This window comes from Aquarana catesbeiana, linkage group LG13 (genome assembly GCF_042186555.1).
Source record: "Aquarana catesbeiana isolate 2022-GZ linkage group LG13, ASM4218655v1, whole genome shotgun sequence".
NCBI lineage: Eukaryota > Metazoa > Chordata > Amphibia > Anura > Ranidae > Aquarana > Aquarana catesbeiana.
In genome coordinates, this window is record NC_133336.1 from 118,940,089 (window position 1) to 118,961,567 (window position 21,479).

The 21,479-nt window shown below is 43.9% G+C and overlaps 1 protein-coding gene across 2 annotated transcripts in view; it reads right to left on the bottom strand.

Annotated features, from left to right (window-relative positions):
* HEATR5A (HEAT repeat containing 5A) overlaps nt 1–21,479 on the bottom strand; it is a 238,349-nt gene that overhangs the window by 179,107 nt on the left and 37,763 nt on the right. For both annotated transcript variants that reach the window (XM_073609190.1, XM_073609189.1), the window contains exons 2-6: nt 17,570–17,781; nt 17,239–17,347; nt 4,511–4,660; nt 3,321–3,483; nt 2,410–2,570 (exon numbers count right to left, since the gene is read on the bottom strand). In XM_073609190.1, coding sequence (XP_073465291.1) covers nt 2,410–2,570; nt 3,321–3,483; nt 4,511–4,660; nt 17,239–17,347; nt 17,570–17,781 — 795 coding nt within the window. The remainder of the gene's footprint in view (nt 1–2,409; nt 2,571–3,320; nt 3,484–4,510; nt 4,661–17,238; nt 17,348–17,569; nt 17,782–21,479) is intronic.

The following is a 21,479-nucleotide window of genomic DNA, read 5'->3' on the forward strand; positions in this document are numbered from 1 at the left end:
AGAGCACTTTTTGCGATTCGGCACTGCGTCGCTTTAACTGACAATTGGGCGGTCGTGCGACGTTGTACCCAAGCAAAATTTTTTTTTCCCACAAATAGAGCTTTCTTTTGGTGGAATTTGATCACCTCTGCGGTTTTTATTTTTTGCGCTATAAACAAAAAAAAAAAAGGAGCAACAATTTTGAAAAAAAATGCATTATTTTGTACTTTTTGCTATAATAAATATCCCCATTTTAAAAAAAAAAAAGAAAAACAACAAATTTTTTCTCAGTTTAGGCCAATTTGTATTCTACATATTTTTGGTAAAGAAAAAAAAATAAAAAATCGCAATAAGCGTATATTGATTGGTTTGTGCAAAAGTTATAGCGTCTACAAAATAGGGGATAGATTTATAGCATTTTTATAAATTTTTTATTTTTACTAGTAATCACGGCGAGCTGCGATTTTTATCATGACTGGTGGACACGTTGGACAATGTTGACACATTTTGGGACCATTGGCATTAATACACAGATTAATGCTATAAAAATGCATTGATTACTGTAAAAATGTCACTGGCAGTGAAGGGGATAATACTAGGGGGCGATCTAGGGGTTAACTGTGTTCCCTGGGGGGTGATTCTAACTTAAGGGGAGGGGAATGACTAGAGGAAGTGACGGATCGTGGTTCCTAGCTAATGGGAACATACGATCTGTCACTCCTGTTAGAACAGAACAGAACAGGGAAGTGTGTGTTTAAACACACTCGTCCCTGTTCTGTGTCTCCTGGTCACGATCGCTCGTAGACGGCGGTCATCGCGACCATCAGCCACGAGCATCGCCACCCCCCGCTGTGCAGCGGGTGCGTGCCTATTTCGACCCCCAGAGGCGACGTAAAGCTACGATGGCTCGTGCAGGGGAGCCAACCTACCACAGTATAGGAACAAATGTTTTATTAAAAAATGTTTTTTCAGGTTGCTTTAACTGACATATGCAAATTGAAGCTCATCCCTATGATCCGCACATCGATGCAACAGAATAAATACAAATAGGTAACTGTTTCTCTGAATCCCAAGTCTGAACAGTTTTTATTTTACAAACACTGTCAAAAGGTCCAGTTTTTGATAACAGCTGGAATATAGTTACACAGTAGGTGAAGTTGAAAAAAAAGACACAAGTCCATCAAGTCCAACCTATGTATGTCATTATTACATTGTATATCCCTGTATGTTAATGTCGTGCTTATCTAATAGTTTTTTTAAACTAATTGATGCCCCCCCAGCTGAGACCACTGCCTGTGGAAGGGAATTCCACATTCTTGCCGCTCTCACAGTAAAGAACCCTCTACGTAGTTTAAGGTTAAACCGCTTTTCTTTTAATTTTAATGAGTGGCCACGTGTTTTGTTAAACTCCCTTCCGCAAAAAAGTTTTAACCCTATTGTGGAGTCACCAGTACGGTATTTATAAATTGAAATCATATCCCCTCTCAAGCGTCTCTTCTCCAGAGAGAATAAGTTCAGTGCTCGCAACCTTTCTTCATGTTTGCTGTATTTACACAGCAGCTCCAGGCAGTGATTTTAGCAGCTGATATTGCTGGAAAATGTGCGTGCGTGTTTCAAGGGGGGGGATAGGGTGTACTAAACATGCCCTTCTATTAAGTTTTTTTGGGCATGTGCTGCATGCAAAAAAATAAATTATCTTAGCACTCAAGAAGTAAGCGGCTCCATGAAGTAGAAAGTAGTTCCGGGGTCTCCATATTTTTCAGTATGAGGACAACATCATATGTTTTACAAATATTTACGGGCCAAAAAAATTCAGTTTTAAGAATGAAGGAATACATTTTACTTAGATCTTTTTTTAATCGGCATGATACGATTCTGAAGAACAGGGAAATATCTTAAGTAAAAAAGTGAAATCCTCCCCTACATTAATGTCCCCCTTACATCTTAAGGGTCTCCACTTACCTTACCGCAGCAGAGCAAGAGTTGGGAGGTGAATTAGAACTGCATGGAGAATGTTCTATCCTCCTGCTTACTGCAACAAGCACTTAATCAGTTGCTAGGACACCAGTCTAGCGAAGCAGGGGCCATGCACATCAGGGCTGGGTAAAAACTCGTAACATGCCTCATGGGGCCCATAGTTGGGAGACCCCTGTCCTAGATTAAGCAACTTAATTAATTTTAGACCAAAGGCTCTTGGTGATACTAAGGGGGAACACTTTTGGAAAGCAGTGAACAAATCGTACAAAACAGGAAATATAAATTCCAGAGGAGATCCAAAGAGCTTTTTGAACTTTAAGACCCTATCTGATGCTGCGAAGCACAGGTTGTTAGAAAGCTAATGCCATACATATTCTTAAAAAACAAACAGGAACCTATGGCCACACTTCACCTTACAATCAGTCTTACTTTGTCTTTAATCTAAGCACATACCTGAGTTGCTCCCAGACGCACATGGCGAGTTGTGCTGCCATTTCCTCCTAGCATATCTCCTCCACCTCTGAGAAACCCAGAATTTCCTCGCAGGAATCCAGTAGACAAAAGACCAAGAGCTTCCTGTAGTGACAGTCTACGTACACTTTGCCTTGAGGGAGCTAATCAGAGAGAAAACAATAAAATAGTCAAAACCAAATCACACTGTAAAAAACACCATTATCTGACTATCCACACATAACAAATCCAAGGATGCATAGGCTTCCATTCATAACAGGAGGAGGGGACGGCCTATTGGCATATCATTAGGAAGCAGCTGGCTGAATCTGGTAGACGGCCGCCTCCCGATGATGTCATGGAAGAAAATGGCAACACGGGACCCGAGCGGTGAAACCATAAAAGTGGATCCCAGCAAGACAATGCTAGATCCGCTGGGTGGTAAGTATCCCAATACGGGCAGGCAGTTACTGGAAAGCAGGAATATCGCCCACCAGCGTCCTCGTAGTTCATTGAGAACTACAAGCTAGCAGCCACAATGGCTGAAGGTACTTGTAGTCTGTTCATTTACAGGAAAATGTAAATGAATGCCTTGTGTAACATGTTTCAAAAAGGTGAAATTATCCTTTAACTGCTCTTCACAGCTTAGTAGGCATACATTAGTGGCAAGAGCAGTTTGAGCTGAAGATGAGGGCTTCAGTACTGATGTATGCAAAAAAGCCAGGTTTGTATATTGGTAACCGCACTGTTCAGTGTGTTTAGGATACATGATTTGGAGAAAAAAAAAACATGCTATTTTAACAGCTAATTGAGCAGATAATGAATGTACTGCTATGTTTACATGTTTGGGCAACAGAAACGAATACCTAAACACTGATAGAAAAGGTGCTAAAATAAAAACTAATTTCACTCACAAGTTCCCTGCACTGCCCTTGCCAGAACTTTCCCCAACAATCGGGAGACTCCTAAACGAACATCATAACTGCTTCCTTCAAAGGCTTTGAAGCACAGGGAAACTAAACTCTCCAGATCAGACGTCCACATGAAGGAGGCTTCATTTTGCAGTGCTAGGAGGCACTATAGATAGAACAAAAAGAAACGTACAGATGAAAAACACCAAACTTAAATTGTTACTATACCCTGGACCCTGCATTCACTATATCTGGTCTCCCACAGTACACAGAACATGGAAAAGCAATTACTTTAGTAAATATAAACTGCTAAATATCTTTTCTTATCAGCAGTATATAGCAATCTTGATACTTCTATCAGTTCCTGGTGAAGCTTGTAGGAGGAGTTTTCATACTCCACGTAGCTTTCCTATGAGACTGCAGGACCCCCAATCCTCTGGAAAGTGCTCATTGGCCCAGTGCTGATCACATGCACTCTCCCAAGAAAAAAAAACCTCTAGTAATACACACCAGACTGAGCATGTGTAGCCTCACTCCAAAGGCTCTGTCTTATCCAGACCTGTCCAGGAGGACAGTGCAGGGAGGGGAGGATCTGTGCATACAAGATCAAGCAGCCTTTTTACACAATGCAGTGGACTAACCCCTTAGGTACCACAGTGAGTCTAACAAGCATGCTTTACTGCATATACAGCTTGATTTTAGTGTTGTGGGTTTAGTAACACAAATTTACATGAACAGGCTAAGAGCTTTAAATTATTACATTTATAATCTAGAAATATCTAAATACATAGTTTAATACACTTGCTGTATGCATTTATTGAAAATTATTTATTCATTCAAAAGGTTAACAGGTCCAACACTTCCGACACATTTAAGATGCATGTAGCTACTCCCAGATCTATTACAGTCAAAGTTCTTATTCATTTCAACCAAAGAGGATGACAAATAAAAGTTCCTAGGAGTTCAAAGTGATATTTCTCAAATCAGGTGACCTCTGTCTCTTGAGAAGGAGCCCATGTTTTGCACAGAACTGCAGAACACAAGCCATTTGGCTTTAAAAGGACATCTCTCATTATATACTGGGAATAAATATTTCCTACCACTTCTGTTCTCGCCTTCCCATTTAAGAATAAAAATTACTACTTCAACTATAACAATACTACGTATTGATAAAAATACACGTAATGATCTACCTGTGCAGTTGCACAGCGCACTGACATGGACCGATCCGTCAGACATGAACGAGCTGCCTTGTAGATGTCTCGATGGCAGAATGAAGCAGAGGGTCCAAGGCCTGCTACTATTCTTTCCAGGCTCATCATGATCTCAGAGCGTCCCTGAGACTGTGAAAACAAGAATAATTTACAACTATTCTAAAAACAAAGAAAAACCACGCTTGATGCCCAAAGAATCAAACAAGATGAATAGCAGCTGCAATACCCAAATATATGTATCACAAATATTATACAATATGAAAATAATCCAAGCTTGAAGTGAAAATGATATACAACAATAGTAAATTATAAAGTCCCATGCAGAAAAATATTTATAAACTCTCATACAAAAAATCCCAAGTGACTGGTGATCTATTAACACTGTGAAAAGGTGCATCTCATAAGGAACAAACTTCAATATCCCAGTGAATCACCACAGGGGAGGTAAGATGGGGGCTTACCAGATATTATTGACCCTCATTGAAGATAAGTTCTAAAAGCATTTGTAAATATGTGTTGGCTCTACAAGCCTTTCAGTTCACTCACTCCAATTACAGAAAAGCAGTATGTGTCACACTGTATCACTACATAAGCTGGACAATGGGGCTCCATATATCGACTTTCCCATGAAAAGAAAAAACCCATTCCCCTGACGTCACATATGACGAAACGCATAGGGTGGAGCCGTAGTACACACCACTGAGCATGCGCCAACCAGCCGCGGCCATTTTGTTTGTGGGAAAGACCAGAGCTCGCTTTGTTTTGAATGCCTGCTTACACCACGGATATTGTAAGTGCAACTCTTTTAATAAAACACATTGTTTTAAATAGATTCACACTATGGAGAGCATTTTTACTTTTCATGGGAATGTCAATATATAGAGCCCCATTGTACAGCATATGTAGTGATACAGTGTGACACATACTGCTCTGCTGTAATCAGAGTGAGTGAACCGAAAGTCTAGTAGAGCCAACACATACTTGCTTGCATACTTGCTTTTATCTCTTCTCTTCAAATGAGGGTCATTAATATCTGGTAAGCCCCCATCTTACCTCCACTGTGGTGATTCACTGAGATTTGGAAGACTGTTCCTTCTGAGATGCACCATGTCAATAGATCACCAATCACTTGGGATTTTTTGTACGGGACTTTATAAATCTTTTTCTGCATGGAACTTTATATATTACTATTGTGATATACATAATTTTCACTTCTAGCATGGATTATTTTAATTTACAACTATTAACAATTTGAGTTTCAAGTAGAAACAGCATATGAAAGGACTGCAATACCAAATACACCACTTAAAATTCTTCACTTGTGTAAAGGGTCCTGAGGTTTCAGGGACGAATGCCTGGTCTTTTACAAAAGTGGTCATCAACCCTGTTCTCAGGGCCCACTAACAGGCCAGGTTTGCAAGATAACTGTAATGGAAATTTGTAAGTTCTGTATATAATTGTATTCTATTTTGTATGTATTGCACACTGCCTTCACTGTGCACACGGCACTAATAATGTTTTCAGTACATGTTTACATTCTTTCGAGTCCTGATTAGAATTAGCCTGCCTATGTAACGCCCCTTGTTACTATAAATGTACAATTGTAATATTAATGTGATACCTACAGTACCTGACCGCAAGATTGTGTTTCCAGCGCGATCCCATCGCGCTGGTTCTCGACGACAGGGTACTGTGCATGTCGCGCTGGCTCGCTCATCGGGAAAAGAAAACTTTTTTTCCTTTCGCGATGAGCGACAGGCAGTGCTGACAGCTGTCTGGTATGAATCATGAGGGGGGAACGCCGCGCCAAATTTTAAATTAAAAAAACGGCGTGGGTTCCCCCGCAGGGGCATACCAGGCCCTTAGGTCTGGTATGGATTTTAAGGGGAACCCCCTACACCAAAAAATCTGCATGGGGTCCCCCCAAAATCCATACCAAACCCTTATCCGAGCACGCAGCCCGGTCGGTCAGGAAAGGGGGTGGGGACGAGCGAGCACCCCCCTCCTGAACCGTACCAGGCCGCATGCCCTCAACATGGGGGTTTGGGTGCTTTGGGGGAGGGGGGGCGCCCTGCGGGCCCCCCCACCCCAAAGCACCTTATTCCCATTTTGATGAGGACAAGGGCCTCTTCCCGACAACCCTGGCCGTTGGTTGTCGGGGTCTGCGGGCGGAGGGCTTATCGGAATCCAGGAGCCCCCTTTAATAAGGGGGCCCCCAGATCCCGGCCCCCCACCCTATGTGAATGAGTATGGGGTACATGGTACCCCTACCCATTCACCTAGGGAAAAATGTGACAAAAAAAAAAAAAACACACCCTTATTAAAGGGGGCTCCGGGATTACGATAAGCCCTCTGCCCGCAGACCCTGACAACCAACGGCCAGGGTTGTCGGGAAGAAGGCCCCCCTCCCCCAAAGCACCCAACCCCCCATGTTGAGGGCATGCTGCCTGGTACGGTTCAGGAGGGGGGGGGGCGCTCGCTCGTCCCCATCCCCTTTCCTGACCGGCCAGGCTGCGTGCTCAGATAAGTGTCTGGTATGAATTTTGGGGGGACCCCCACGCCAATTTTTCATTTAAAATTTGGCGCGGCGTCCCCCCTCATGATTCATACCAGACAGCTGTCAGCACTGCCTGTCGCTCATCGCGAAAGGAAAAAAAGTTTTCCTTTCTCGATCAGCTCGGCGCTGGCTCCCGCGACGGGGCTCGCAGGTGTCAAATCTCACCGATAACAGCGGCGAGATTAACACAATATCGCGGTCACCTACTGTACGTAATCATGTGTATAAAAACCTTCAATTGCGTCATAATAAAGCAGAACAGTTATTTGGAAAGGCGTAGCTTTTGTGTCTGTTCCCTACTGCAGTAGTTATTCATTTGGAACCACTAATCAATATGAGGATAGGAGTTTCCCATCATCAAAATGTCCTGGTCAGGTGGCGAGCTTTGCCTAGAAGGGGTTTACAGGTGACCCTGAGAATCCGAAATGAGGAGCTTGAGACGATCCGGGAATTTCTGATAATCAGCTGGCTGAGTTAAGCCTTTTGCTTACATTTGAGTTATCAGACTTTCTTGATCGGTAAGGCATTTTTCGGGACAAAGGGTACCTATTTTACTCCCCTTAATCGAACTGTATTGATTGGTGGTTATACGTTATGTTGTCACTGTCTACTGTCCATTGGAGTGTTATAGATAAGAAAGGGAAGAATTGTGCTCTTCACAGATATATATAGTGCACATCTGCTAGAGAAAGTCGTTTAGAGGCAAGAGGGTATAGGCACAAATAGAGAAGACTGGCCAGTCATTATGGGAATTAAATTAAGAAAATGAAGGGTAAGAGAACCTCAAAAATGCCCAGCGCAAGAGGTTGCTATATATGAACCGAAGATGCAGTTCCGCCTATATTGAGCCCCTGGATTAATGGCTAAAGTGGACATTGATCCACAATAGGTAACTGGGTTAACAAAGTCCACAGGGACTAAGAATCATGCAGAGTAAACAGCTAGAGAAACAGCTATCTATGTGAGCAGAATGGATCAAGGGTGACAATTAACACTAGACAGAAAGGGACATTTTCATGTTAAGTTGTGGGATGAATTTGGGGTCAGGCACTACAACTAGTAAAGTCATAACAGAGAAATGGAGAGTTAAAACAGAATACTTTATATGTTGTCAGAAGATGGGATGAGCACTATGGCTGCCCATCTGATCATAGAATCATAGAAGCTAGAGTATGTGAAGTATGGTATTACAATACATTGGATGCAAAGGATATCAGAACAAAATAAGGAAAGCAGTAGTTTAAGCAAGGAAATATTAAAGAGTTAAAAGTAAGTGAGAGAATGATATGCATGTGTTGTGTACAATTGGGAAAAATGTAAGCGATTTTAGAGAGATATTCGTGTATGTTATTTGAATGCTGGAACCTTTAGTTCTATCGCTTGTGCGTGTCATGTTTGCAGATGTGACCCCCTCCTTTGCGCTCTCACGAAAGAATGTGGCTGGGATGAGAGGTCAGTGATAAGCTGGAAGGACACCATGCCAATTTCAGTTTTTTAGACAAAACATTTATAACAAAATGTGCCGGGTTAACAAATCTAATGATAAACAATGTGATCACAATAATTTTTGAATCTGTTTTCCAAACATGGTAAAATGAAGATTACATTTAACTGTGTATTACACAAATTGAATATCCTTTGACAGTGGAAACAGTGCATTTAAAAAAGGGAAATTAAGTAAAACTAAGTAATATGTCCCCCTTTAAGGAAATTTATCTGTGGATATTAGTGTGTGATATTGAAATTATCATTTGAGTATTAATTTCTAATATGAGTTTAACAATTTTATTAATAATATAGATATATTGAGACTGGTTTAGTCCAGCCTTTCTCAACCAGTGTGCCGCGGCACACTGGTGTGCCGTCAGAGCTTCTCAGGTGTGCCGCGGGATCAGGGGAGAGAAGGGCTGTCAGATGAGCCCGATCTCCGTACATCGGCACTGTGAGAAGCTCCGTCAACCTCAGCAAAGTGAAAGTAAAGAGCAGGGGAGTGTGCTCTGCTCTCTGCTTCCCCCTACAGTGCAGTACCTGGCTGAACGAGGAAACTGGAAAGGTACTGTGCTAGAAGCTAAATTCGTTTTAAAAGGGCTTTATACATGTGTCTGTGTGTGTGTGTGTGCATGTGAGTGTCTGACTGTCTGTCTGTGTGTGTGTGCATGTGTGTACATGTGTCTGTATGTGTGTTTGTACATTTGTGTGTGTGCATGTGTCTGTATGTGTGCATGTGTCTGTATGTGTGTGTGCATTTGTCTGTATGTGTGTGTGCATTTGTCTGTATGTGTGTGTGCATGTGTCTGTATGTGTGTGCCTGTATGTGCGTGAGCATGTGAGTGTCTGTCTGTATGTGTGTGTGTACGTCTGTATGTGTGTGTGTACATGTGTGTGTGTGCATGTGTCTGTCTGTATGTGTGTGTGCATGTGTCTGTATGTGTGTGTGTGTGTGCATGTGAGTGTCTGTGTGTGTCTGTATGTGTGTTTGTACATGTGTGTGTGTGCATGTGTCTGTATGTGTGTGTGTGTGTGTGTGTGTGTGTGCATGTGTGTGTCTGTATGTGTGTTTGTACATGTGTGTGTGTGTGTGTGCATGTGTCTGTATGTGTGTGTGTGTGTGCATGTGTGTGTCTGTATGCGTGTTTGTACATGTGTGTGTGCATGTGTCTGTATGTGTGTGTCTGTATGTGTGTGTGCACGTGTCTGCATGTGCGTATGTACAAGTGTCTGTATGTATGTATCTGTATGCGTGTGTGCACGTGTATGTGTCTGTATATATGTGTGTGTGTGTGTGTGTGTGTGTATGTTACTTTTAATCCTGACACCCCCCCCCCCATTCCTGTACCATCAGAACTGATTTTGTAGGTCTTGTTTGTGATAGCAGCAAGGACGGCTTCTCCTCTGAAAACCAACCTATGCACAGATCGCTTTTCAGAGGCATTTGACAGGCGGTAAAGAGGCATTATGTTGCCTCCTCACCACCTGTTTTAATGCAGCATCACTACACCGCAACCGTGCAATGTACACAGTTGCAGGGTAGTTGCAGTTCAGCCCCATTCACCCTCGGTATACCTCCAGCTGCAGCCACAACATGTGTACACCCCCAGCTGTTGTCTCTGCAGCTAAAGGGGAAGAATTTGGGGGTGGTAAAAACAGCTTAACCATGTGCTTTTACCACCCCTCCAACCCGACATGTGAACAAGCCCTTGGTTCACATCTGTGTTGCTGCATGCTGCGTGTAGTGCAGCCCATTCATTTCAATGGGCTTCCCTAACCACAAAAATTCAGGGAAGGAAATCCCGACCTTTTTTTTTTTAAATTGCACTGCACCAAAAGCACCCCACATTTTCCAATGTGTAAGGTACCATTAGGAATTAATGGCACCCCTAAAGAGCAGAGCATTTGTCTGTGTGTCAGGAACGAGTGCGATTTTGCGCATGTTCCGCGCCACACAGTAACGTGAACTAAGCCTTGGACTGGGGTGCCTCAAGACTGAAAATACTTTTTAAGGGTGCCCCGACTGGAAAAAGGTTGAGAAACACTGGTTTAGACAACCTTTGGTTGGAAATGAAATCCAGGTTAATGGGGAAATTTGTAATGAATGGGATTAGTTTAGATTAAGATAACAATTTTGTAATTTTACATTTATACAATAAGCCCTTGAGAGAAAAAAAAAAAAAGAAGAAGATTACGATGAGGTTGTTATTTGGATGCCACCTGCTGCCAGTTGGTTTATAGTTTTTGATGCTGCTTTCTGGTCCATCATACAGATTGTTGGTCCTTTTGTTTTTATTTATTTTTATTTTTTAAATCCAAAGCAGAATGTGTGGATTGTGAAATGATGTGCCCCTTTTCCTTGTAAGTGTAGTGGTATAAGCAGAAGAATATTTTGGATTTATGGACATCTCTGCATGACCGCAGGGTATTATCATTTATTATAACATTGCCAGGAAAATGTCTTTTTGAAACATGAAACTGGAGTTCTTACACAAACAGCATGATCAAGCCATTGTAATATATTTATGCAAGCTGGACCCAGTAATGAACGGTTCATCCTGATATATCAGAGCTGTAGCTTTATGCAAAGGTGCTATTAGACAAAGTTACAGACATTATTTTGGTCAAATATTTAATTTTTAACCACTTCAATACAGGGCTTTTATACACCCTTCCTTCCCAGACCAATTTTTAGCTTTCAGCGCTCTCACACTTTGAATGACAATTACTCAGTCATGCTACACTGTACCCAAACCAAATTTTTATCATTTTTTTTTCTCACAAAACAGAGCTTTCTTTTGGTGGTATTTAATTACCGCTAGGTTTTTTACTTTTTGCAATATAAGTGAAAAAAAGAGAAATTTTTGAAGAGACACACCTTTTTTTAGTTTCTATTGTAAAATTTTGCAAATAAGTAATTTTTCTTCATATTTTATCTTTCGTAAAAATAAACAAAATTAGTGTATATTATTTGGTCTCTGTGAAAGTTATAGAGTCTACAAGCTATGGTGCAAATCATTGAAAAATGATCACATCTGATCACACCTGATGTACTGAAGGCCTATCTCATTTCTTGAGGCCCTAACAAGCCAGTAAAGTACAAATACCCCCAAATTACCCCTTTTTGGAAAGCAGACATTCCAAGGTATTAAGTAAGAGGCATGGTGAGTTTTTTGAAGCTGTAATTTTTTTTTTTTTTTGCACAAAATTGTCATAATAATAACAAGTTATTTCCCTCACACAGCACATGCATACTTGCAGTTCCCTGAGCCAACGCTTCCTCCAAGTGGGCACCCCAGCCGAAGGAACTGGCGTCTGTCGCCATCACTAAGGCTGATGGTCTGGCCCATAAAAGACCCATCTAGATTGTGATGGGCCCACCACCACCATAGCGCTCTCTTGACCTTGGTTGATAGGGGCATAGACTGGTCTAAACTCTGCTTGTTGCCATCCCAGCAATGTAGCATGAGACCTTGCAGTGAACGCTGGTGAAGTCTTGCCCAGGGGATTGCTGGAAAACAGGACGTCATCAAACCTATCACCCTTCATGGCCTCTCTGATCTGGGCTTCCTGATTGGTCTGAAGCCGTGCCACTGCCTGACCAAATCTTCTCGATCTTTTCCACAGGAAGAAAGACCTTTGTCTCTATTGAGGAGATTCTGTACCCCAAATACCGGACTTCCTGTGTTGGGATTAGCTGGGATTTGTCCTGGTTGATCAACCAACCGAGAGACGGCAGGAAATCCTCTGCTTCCTGCAAGTCCTTCTCCAGTTGCCGAAAAGATTGGGCGACAAACAGCAGATCGTCCAATTAGGGGATCACAGTAATGGCCTTCATTCTTAACGGGGCTAAAGCCTCTGCCAGGACCTCATAAAAATCCTCAGAGATGATGCTAGTCCGAATGGGAGTGCCTGGAACTGAAAGTGAAGGACCTCCAAATTCACTCTGACTGCCAGTCTGAGAAACCTCTGAAAGTCTTGACATATTGGGATATGCAGGTATGCATCCCTGAGATCGATCGTTGCCATGTAGCAATCTGGAAACAGGAGATTTGTTATTGTGAAAATAGACTCCATCCTGAAGCGTTTGTACTTCAAAAACCTGTTTAAAGGCCGGAGATTTCGAATTGACCTGAATTTTCCTGATGGTTTTATGAACACGAACACATGGGAATATACCCCCTGGCAGCATTCCTTTTGAGGCACCTGCACGAGGACCTGCTGATCCACTAGCTCCCCTAACAGAAGACTCAGAGCCTCTGCTTTTTCCCAATCTCTGGGTAACAGGGTGACCAGAAAGCTAGAAGGGGGAATTGAATTGAATTCCAACTTGTAGCCATTCTTTATTATGTCTAATACGAACGGGCTTGGAGTTGCCCCAGTCCATTGTGGAAGGAAGCCCCCCAGTCTCCCTTCCACCGGGACGCAGGAGTCACTGGGGCTTCGTGGTGGCCTGAGGAGGATTGAATAAGATTCCTCCTCTTCCTCGTCCTTTGTGCCCTGACCAGTTCTTTTTAGGGGGGCCATCTCTTTCCTATTAGCCCTGCTGACCGTGACCTCGAAAAAAAACGTTTACCCTCCACTCCAGTGCCTCCTGAAGACCAGGTCCAAACACAGGTGATCACCTGAAAAAGCGAATCCACAAAGTTTAAGCTTTGACGCTGCGTCACCGGTCCAAGCTTTCAACCACACAGCCCTACTTGCTGCATTCACCAGTGCTGCTGACCTTGCTGCTAACGCCACAGATTCTGCCGAGGCATCTGCCAAAAATCCAGCAGCCTTAAATAACAACGGAAAGGATTTAAAATAGCTGCTGCCTGGACGTGCCTGCCGAAATGTGGGACTGCAGCTGCGTTAACCAACACTCCAAGTTTCTGGCAACGCATGTAGCTGCTAGGGCCGGCTTTAATCCAATACATGAGGCATTCCAAGCCTTTTTTAACAGCACATCCCCTGTTTTGTCCATAGGGTCCCTAAGTGACCCCAGGTCGTCAAAAGTTAAATCAGTCTTTTTAGAGACCTTGGCCAGCGGTGCATCCAACTTGGGAATTTTATTCCAAGGATGGGCCGCATCCTTCTCGAAAGGAAACCTACACTTAAGGCTGCCTAAGAAGAACGGTCTCTTTTCCTGCAAGATCGACTCCACAAGAGACGCATGTACGGGGAATACCCTGGCCTTCTGCGCACTAGACCCTTGGTACATGAGGTTGTGTTTTGAGAGTTGTACTGACTCCTCCTGGATCTCCGAGGTGTCATAGATCACCATGAGCAAGTCCCCCACATCGTCCAGTGACAACCTGTACCTGGACCCCCCAGGAGGAATCCTTCTCTCCCTAAGAGTCAGACGCTGAGTCTGCCTGAGAGGAGGCGAGCGAAATAGGTTCCCTCTCCCTATCCCCTTCCTCTTCCTGACTAGGTTCAGACGGGGAAGGCATACTCACTGCCCTGGATAGGGACATCGAGGGACCCTGCATCCTATCCATCATTCCTTTAAAATGATTGGAACGTGGATGCAATCTCATCCTTAATGGACACAAGGATCTTATGACATGCAGTCACAGAATCATCCTTGACCAAACTACCGACACATTCAGGGCAAAGTGGCTTCTCCCAACTGGAGCCTAACTTTGACCCACATATTGGCACACTTTCTCCTAGGAGGCTTCATCTGGGTCCTGTCCTGGGCTTTAACCCGAAAGCCAAAAAGAAAGACAAACGCCCATTAGTGCGTGCCCCTGACCCTCACCACCACTGTGCTTGGGGTCAACCTAGGAAGTGCCCAGCCCGTCACCTGTGGTTCCCCACCCAGGGAGGCACTCTTGGCCACAAGGACCTCCCCCCGAGTAAGCCAAGGCCACTCTTCACCACGCTTATCCAGGAAGTGCCGGTGGTGCCTGAAGAGTCAGAGTCTACCGCCTGTGCTGCAGTGCTCTCCATGGTTCCCTGGTATGTGCACAGCCTCTAAGTCTTCCAAGGCCCCGGATGCCTGTCTGTCCGAACGCTGCACCCAGGAGACCTAGAACCTAGTCTCCAGCACCTGCTGATGATACAGACCTGCCGGAAGTACTCTGCATCACTTCCTCTGGCTGGAATGCAGAAGCTCCACCTCCAACGCACGCACGCCTCCCTGCCCATATCTGGAACTACCTGATGTACTGGTGCCCTCTCACAGCGTGGAAAGCCCAGAGATGAGCATCGCCCACCCACCGGCCCGAGGGCCACGGACAGGAGGTGCCAGCCCGAGGGCCACGGACGGGAGGGCCCTCCCTGGAGGTTGAGGTAACTAGAGCTTTGGGGGAAAAGTTTGCTGCTGCAGAGCGCAGCAATGTGAGGTGGCAGAGCCTGCTACATCCACAGGGGTCCTACTCTCCCCGAGCAAACGGCAGCGGTGGGACCAGCAACCCTACTCTTCCCTAACTGGAGAGAGGGGTGCTTGCAGGCAGGGGAGAGGGTAATGTCAGAGGCTCGCTCAGGACAGTCCTGGGACATGGAGATCCCCTAGGTTCCTAACGTGCTCCCTTCCCGTCCAGCAGGAAACACAAAAAACTGAAGGGGGAGGCCTGGAGGACCGCCCTTTAAGCAATTTTGGATGTACTTGTTTCCTGTCCCGGAGGGAGCAGCCCTATGTCTCAGAGGCTGTCCTGGAAGACAAAAGGAGAATATAAAAATGTTATGTGGTTAAAGAGTTGCATCACTGCACAATTGTCATTCAAAGTGCGACAGCACTGAAAGATTTACATTGGCCCGGGCAGGAAGGGGGTGAAAGTATTGAAGTGGTTAAAGCAGGTATTTGGTAATGGAATATATTGGTTTGTGACCCGCATAGCACATGTACCTCCATAGTATTTATTGTGTGTCCTGTAGGCACTGGAAACTGGTAGTCAGTATTTCCCAAGGAACTTACTCAGATCTCATCAGATCAGTGCAGGATCCAGCACAATATAAGCAGAAGTATTCCTAGGTTTCCCATGTGGCTCTGTGTCATAGGAATCACCTCAGAATGCAGGTCCAGGACTGATGTGGAGGTCTGAGAAGGTACTCTCCATTTGACAGGTTGTATATAATGCACATTTCCACAACACTCTTGACAGCTAAAGGAATTAAAATGTATTGCAGTGACAAGGGCTAGTTAAAAGGAACCTGCAAGGATGAAATAATGGGTGCTGCCATTGCCTAACCATTTTTAAAAGGTACAGGCTATGGGGTCTATCATCTGTACTAGGTATAAAGCCAGTGAAATCTAAATCCCAACCACCACCCTGCATGTTTGTTCTAGGTCAGTATCTCACAATGCGGTGTAGCCAAGATCATGATATACTGTGCAATATTATTTATTTCTCACCATCTTATTCTTACTGTAAATAGTTGGTGTGACCACCTAGTGCTGTTTGTCTTTAGTAAAAAATGTCCTGGAGGTTTGTACACAGGTTTGCCCAATCCTTTTACCAATGGAGACAAGACAAACTTAGATATCTAAATTTCACTGTCAGTGACCACCAATGTGGGGGTGAAAAGTACTGACACCAAGCCTGATATTATTACGGCCACTTACACTAATGTTGGGGGTTGTTATTGCATCCAATGATGGGGGTTATTATTACTGCCCATGACACCAATTTACCCATGCAACCTGGAAGTTTAATCAAGTCATGTGTATACTGGCTGTTATGAACCTAGAAGGGTTAAAGAGGCCTTTTTGCCTTATACCCCAATTCGGCCTGCTTCGATAGTATAGTATTTTATAGTATACTTGGCCAGGAAATGGTGCATACAAGTGCGTTCTTTAACAGCTCCTTTGTTTGTCTACATACCAGTACAGGTTAGAAATTGTTTAAGAAAGAGGAGCTGAGTAGCATTGAAAAAAAAAATAGGACTTTTACACTATACGTGTGGCTTTGTATTGTACATTATTAAATCATTTTATGATGCAATGTATATATAGTAACATAGTTGGTAAGGTGGAATAAAGACAACAGTCTTGATCAACCAGTTCAACCTGTGTACATGTGTGTGTAAAAAAATAATGTCCCATATCCCTGTATATTGTTTTCGCTAAGATGCACATCAAAGAGTCTTATAAAACTATCCATAATTCCTGCCGACACCACAGATAGTTGAAGAGAGTGCCACATCATTACCACCCTGACAGTGAAAAATCCCCTATGCAGCTTAAGGTTAAACCGCTTCTTTTCCAGTCTCATCGTGTGAACCCGTGTTCTCTTACACTCCCTGGGACTGAAAAGTTTCATACTTATGCTGGGATTACCATTGAGATATTTGTACATCGCAATCATATACGTATATATAAGTTTCTCTTCTCCAGGGAGAGTAAATTTAGCGCTTGTAATCATTCCTCATAAGTGAGGTCCTCCAGTACACATATTAATTTAGTTGCCATTCTCTGGACTTTCTCCAGCACATCCCTTCTGAGGATTGGGGACCAGAACTGGAATACTCCAGATGTGACCGAACCAGAGTTTTATAAAGTGGCAGAATAATCGTTTTATCCCTGGAGTAAATTCCCTTTTAATGTGACCTGTGATCACACACGGCGTCGTGCCCACAACCTCTGACCACACACAGTGTCACGCCCACAACCTCTGACCATCTGTTGTGTCACAACTATAACCTCTGATTTTGAAGGTTGAATGTTTTACTTTACCTCTGCATTGCGCAGAACTTTCAGAAGGTTGGCAACTGTTTCACTGAATGTGCTTCCCAAAAGGCGACCCAGCTTCTGATACAAAGCTCCAAGACAGGCAACTGCAGCTCTAAATAATTAAATATAAATAAAAATTCAGGTTACTGCAATTCATTTCATGATCTAGTGTCGATGAAGATAAATTATGACAGGTCCAACAGAAAGGATAAATTAGATATTACTGGAGTGACTCTAGGGTAAAGGATGAAAGCAAGCTTAAAAAAAAAAAAAAAAAAAAAAGAAAAAGGAAGAAGTGAAAGCTAAAACTCTAGGACAATAAAAGTATACATACAGCTTGTTGGGAAGGCCGCTAGGAGAATCATCCTTGCTTCGAATCAGATCATTACAACGATCAATTGTCTCATAGGCAGAAAACATATCTCCGGAACTATACACCACAGCAAAGTCATGTGCCAAAAGTCGACGAACTGGAGGTCCAGGTGAGCCCATCATTATCAAAGTCAACTGCTCAACCAACTGCTTCTGATTCTGCTTTACTTCGGCCTGAAAACAGAAACCAAAACTTTGCTAATTCCACTACATTCCTCTCTACTCCATTCCACTACGCTCAATGTAGCCAATTATTTTACAAGTGAAAGTTTTAAAAATCTTTAGAAACATCCATTGGGTACATTCTATTTTACCACTCCTGACAGAACAGAGATCTCAGCACTCTTATAGAAGAGTGAAAATCCCACAACTAATAATAAAGAATCACTGCTCTTTAGCATTACAAAAATTATAGGTTACTTTTACATCAATATAAATCACAGACGGGAGGAATTGACATATGAACTTAAGAGAAACCCTAAGCCCCGGTTCACACAGGGGTGGCACGACTTGCAGGTCGCCTCACCAAGGCGACCTGCACACGACTGCCACGGCGACTTGCAAAACGACTTCTGTATAGAAGTCTATGCAAGTCGCCCCAAGTCACCCCCAAAGTAGTACAGGAACCTTTTTCTAAGTCGGAGCGACTTGCGTCGCTCCTATTAGAACGGTTCCATTGTACAGAACGGGAGGCGACTTGTCTGGCGGCTAGGTCGCCTGACAAGTCACCCCTGTGTGAACCGGCACTAAGACCCCTTTCACACTGAGACGTTTTTCAGGCACTTTTGGGATAAAAATAGCGCCTGTAGAGTGCCTGAAAAACGTCTCCCCTGCAGTCTCAGTGTGAAAGCTAGAGGGCTTTCACACTGAGGCGATGCACTGGCAGGACGTTAAAAAAACTCCTGCAAGCAGCATCTTTGGAGCAGCGAAGGAGCGGCGTATACTCCTCTCCTGCCCATTGAACTGAATGGGCACCGCTGCCGAACCGCCGGCAAAGCGCCACTGCAACAGGGCTCTGCGGGTTGTTTTAACAATTTTTCGGCCACTAGCGGTGTGCCTGCTAGTGGCCAAAACCCCCCCGCAAAAACGATTGTAAAGTGCCATTAAAAATAGTGGCGCTTTACCGCCGACGGCGCAGATGCCCCAGTGTGAAAGGGGCCTAAAAATATTTTTTGAAAATTTGGTCCTGGTATGTAGACTCCAACTTATCTGAGCAATATATTGAGCACACCAATGATGCGGAGTAAAGTCAATAACGAGACAGACCTCGAGAGGGGGATAAATGTGTAATATATATTAGATAGATAGATAGATAGATAGATAGATAGATAGATAGATAGATAGATAGATAGATAGATAGATAGATAGATAGATAGATAAACATATCTCGAAGGAGTAGCAATTTAACGGATTACATAGGTTAGCTCTATATGTAGGAAGAATGTAATCACTGTATTATCAAATTTGATATGTTAAAACGGTCTTAAAAGAGGAACAGCAGGCTGTACACATCATTTATAATAAAAACATCTTTGCCATTCTGGAGTTTCCCTCCAACCACTTTTCATATTATTTTATATATACTGTGATTCTGTACTTGTCAAAATATACTGCAGAAATCTCCACCAAGTCGGGCTGCATCCATTTTAACTGTGGGCAGCTGAAACTGCTCCAGTACACTTCCTGGATTTACACAGAGGCACACCTCCAGCTCTGCAGCTCTTATTGGCCCTCTTATGACTCCCCCCCCCCCCCCCACTTCCTGGCAAACTCTCACGACAGTGAGAGATCTGTGCATGAGGTCATAAGCCTAGGCTAATGGCCACACAAGAAACAGGAAGTGGGCTGTAGAAGGTATTTACTGGCAGAAAAAACATGTTTTACTATCCAAAGTTAAAACAAGGGCAGAAGATTTAATAGATGGGAAGTTAAAAAGATGACTGAAAGGAGAAGCCCATCCTGAGCTTTTTAGGCTGGGCTTCTTCTAAGGGTCAATAGAGTGCAAGTTGTTTTGCACTCCTGTGACCCTTTTTCAGCGGAGAGCGGTCTGGAGTCCGCTCTCCGTTGATGTCACCAGGATAAGTCTAGGCAGCTGGTCATCCCGACTTAGGAAGTCTGCATCCACCAACTGCCTGGACTGATGGCAGTCTTAGCCTCTCAGCAAGCCGTCGAGACAGGTGCTCCCTGTCCCTCCACAGCTCAACGCACCAATGAGCATGGAGGAACAGAGCAGTAGAGATGCTGACTGACTTTTTTGTCTTGTTGCTTTGTGGGGTTGATTGGTGTTTTTTGAGTTTTGTTGTAAACTGGAAAATCTAAAGAAAAAAATCATCTAATTAAAAAAATATATAGATCACAGCTCCACTGCATGCTGTTTGTGTAGGACGCATCCAGTGCAGATAAACTATTCAATATTATGGTATTTTATGGGGGGGGGGGGGGGGGAGTGCAGTTATGATAGCAATTAAGGTGAGGAGGGTGATTAAGTTAAAGTGGATCAAGCATCGGCTTGATCATAAAGCGGAGTTCCACCCTAAAGTGGAACTTCCGCTCATCGGATTTCTCCCCCGCTCCGGTGCCACAATTGGCACCTTTCACCTAATTGGCACCTAATACAGGTATCTGCACCCACTTCCGGGCATAGATAGCCGCAGAATAGCCGCAGATACCCGCACCCCCCACCCCCCCTCCGGTCGTGTTCTGGGAAACACACAGTTCCCAGAACACAATGGGGACCAGTGAAGACGCGCAGCGCAACACGCGCATGCGCAGTAGGGAACCGGGCAGTGAAGCCGCAACGCTTCACTTACTGATTCCCTGACCGAGGATGGCGGCGGGGGCAGCCGAGAGACGAGCGATCGATCAGCTTCCAACATCGCTGGACCCTGGGACAGGTAAGTGTCCATTTATTAAAAGTCAGCAGCTGCAGTATTTGTAGCTGCTGGCTTTTAATAATTTTTTTTAAGGTGGAGCTCCGCTTTAATATATTAAGCTGTATGTGAAGCAAAACAAAAAAAAATGTTTGGCATAAAGAGTAGGTAATGGTTAATACCCCTGTCAAGTTGTTTTTTTATTAATTTGGGAGATTTCCCCTAAATGTTTCTAAAGGACACATTTATTTTACATAAAAATAAACAAACATGTTATACTTACCTGCTCTGTGTAATCGTATCACACAAAGGGGCTTCAAAGGGGCCTCTTCTGTGGTCCCCCACCAGTGCTCTCTGCTCCTCCTCTTCTGTGTCTGCTCCTATGTCAAGTTGCTTGCTATGGGGGCAGAGGTGCGGCTTGCTCCTGAGCCAGGCTTTGTGCATCCATAAACACACACAGCGCAGCTCAATCCCACACCCCGCTTACAGGATTTGACAGCAGCGCTGCCTTAATTAATGTCTAGTGAATGCAGGGAGAGGAGAGAGCGCCACTACAGAAAGACACAGTTCTAAATCAAGTGAGGACTCAGGTAAGTATTTAGGAGGCGGGCGGGGGGTGAAACTGCTACTGAGCAGTCCCCGTTCACAGCAGAGCAACATGTCACGCGATTTGACAGGTCAAAGTCCCATGACAAGTCGCACCCTATGGTCAGCAATGGCACTGTTCAAATCAGTGCGACAGACCAACACAGCTTTATTTTATACTGAAATATACAAAACAAACTAGTGTAAGTAAGCTCCACATGTAGCCACATGTGAGGAGAGACAATGCATTACTAGTGATCTATTTAACTGATAATGGATTGTTTGAGGGCCGCTTCGCACTGGTCTGACATATGCTCCGATTTCCAGTGCTTCACGTGACGTCACAAGGGGTGGAGTCTCAATGTGACATCACCTGATGGCCACGCCCCATGACTATATAAGAGCTGGCAGACAACG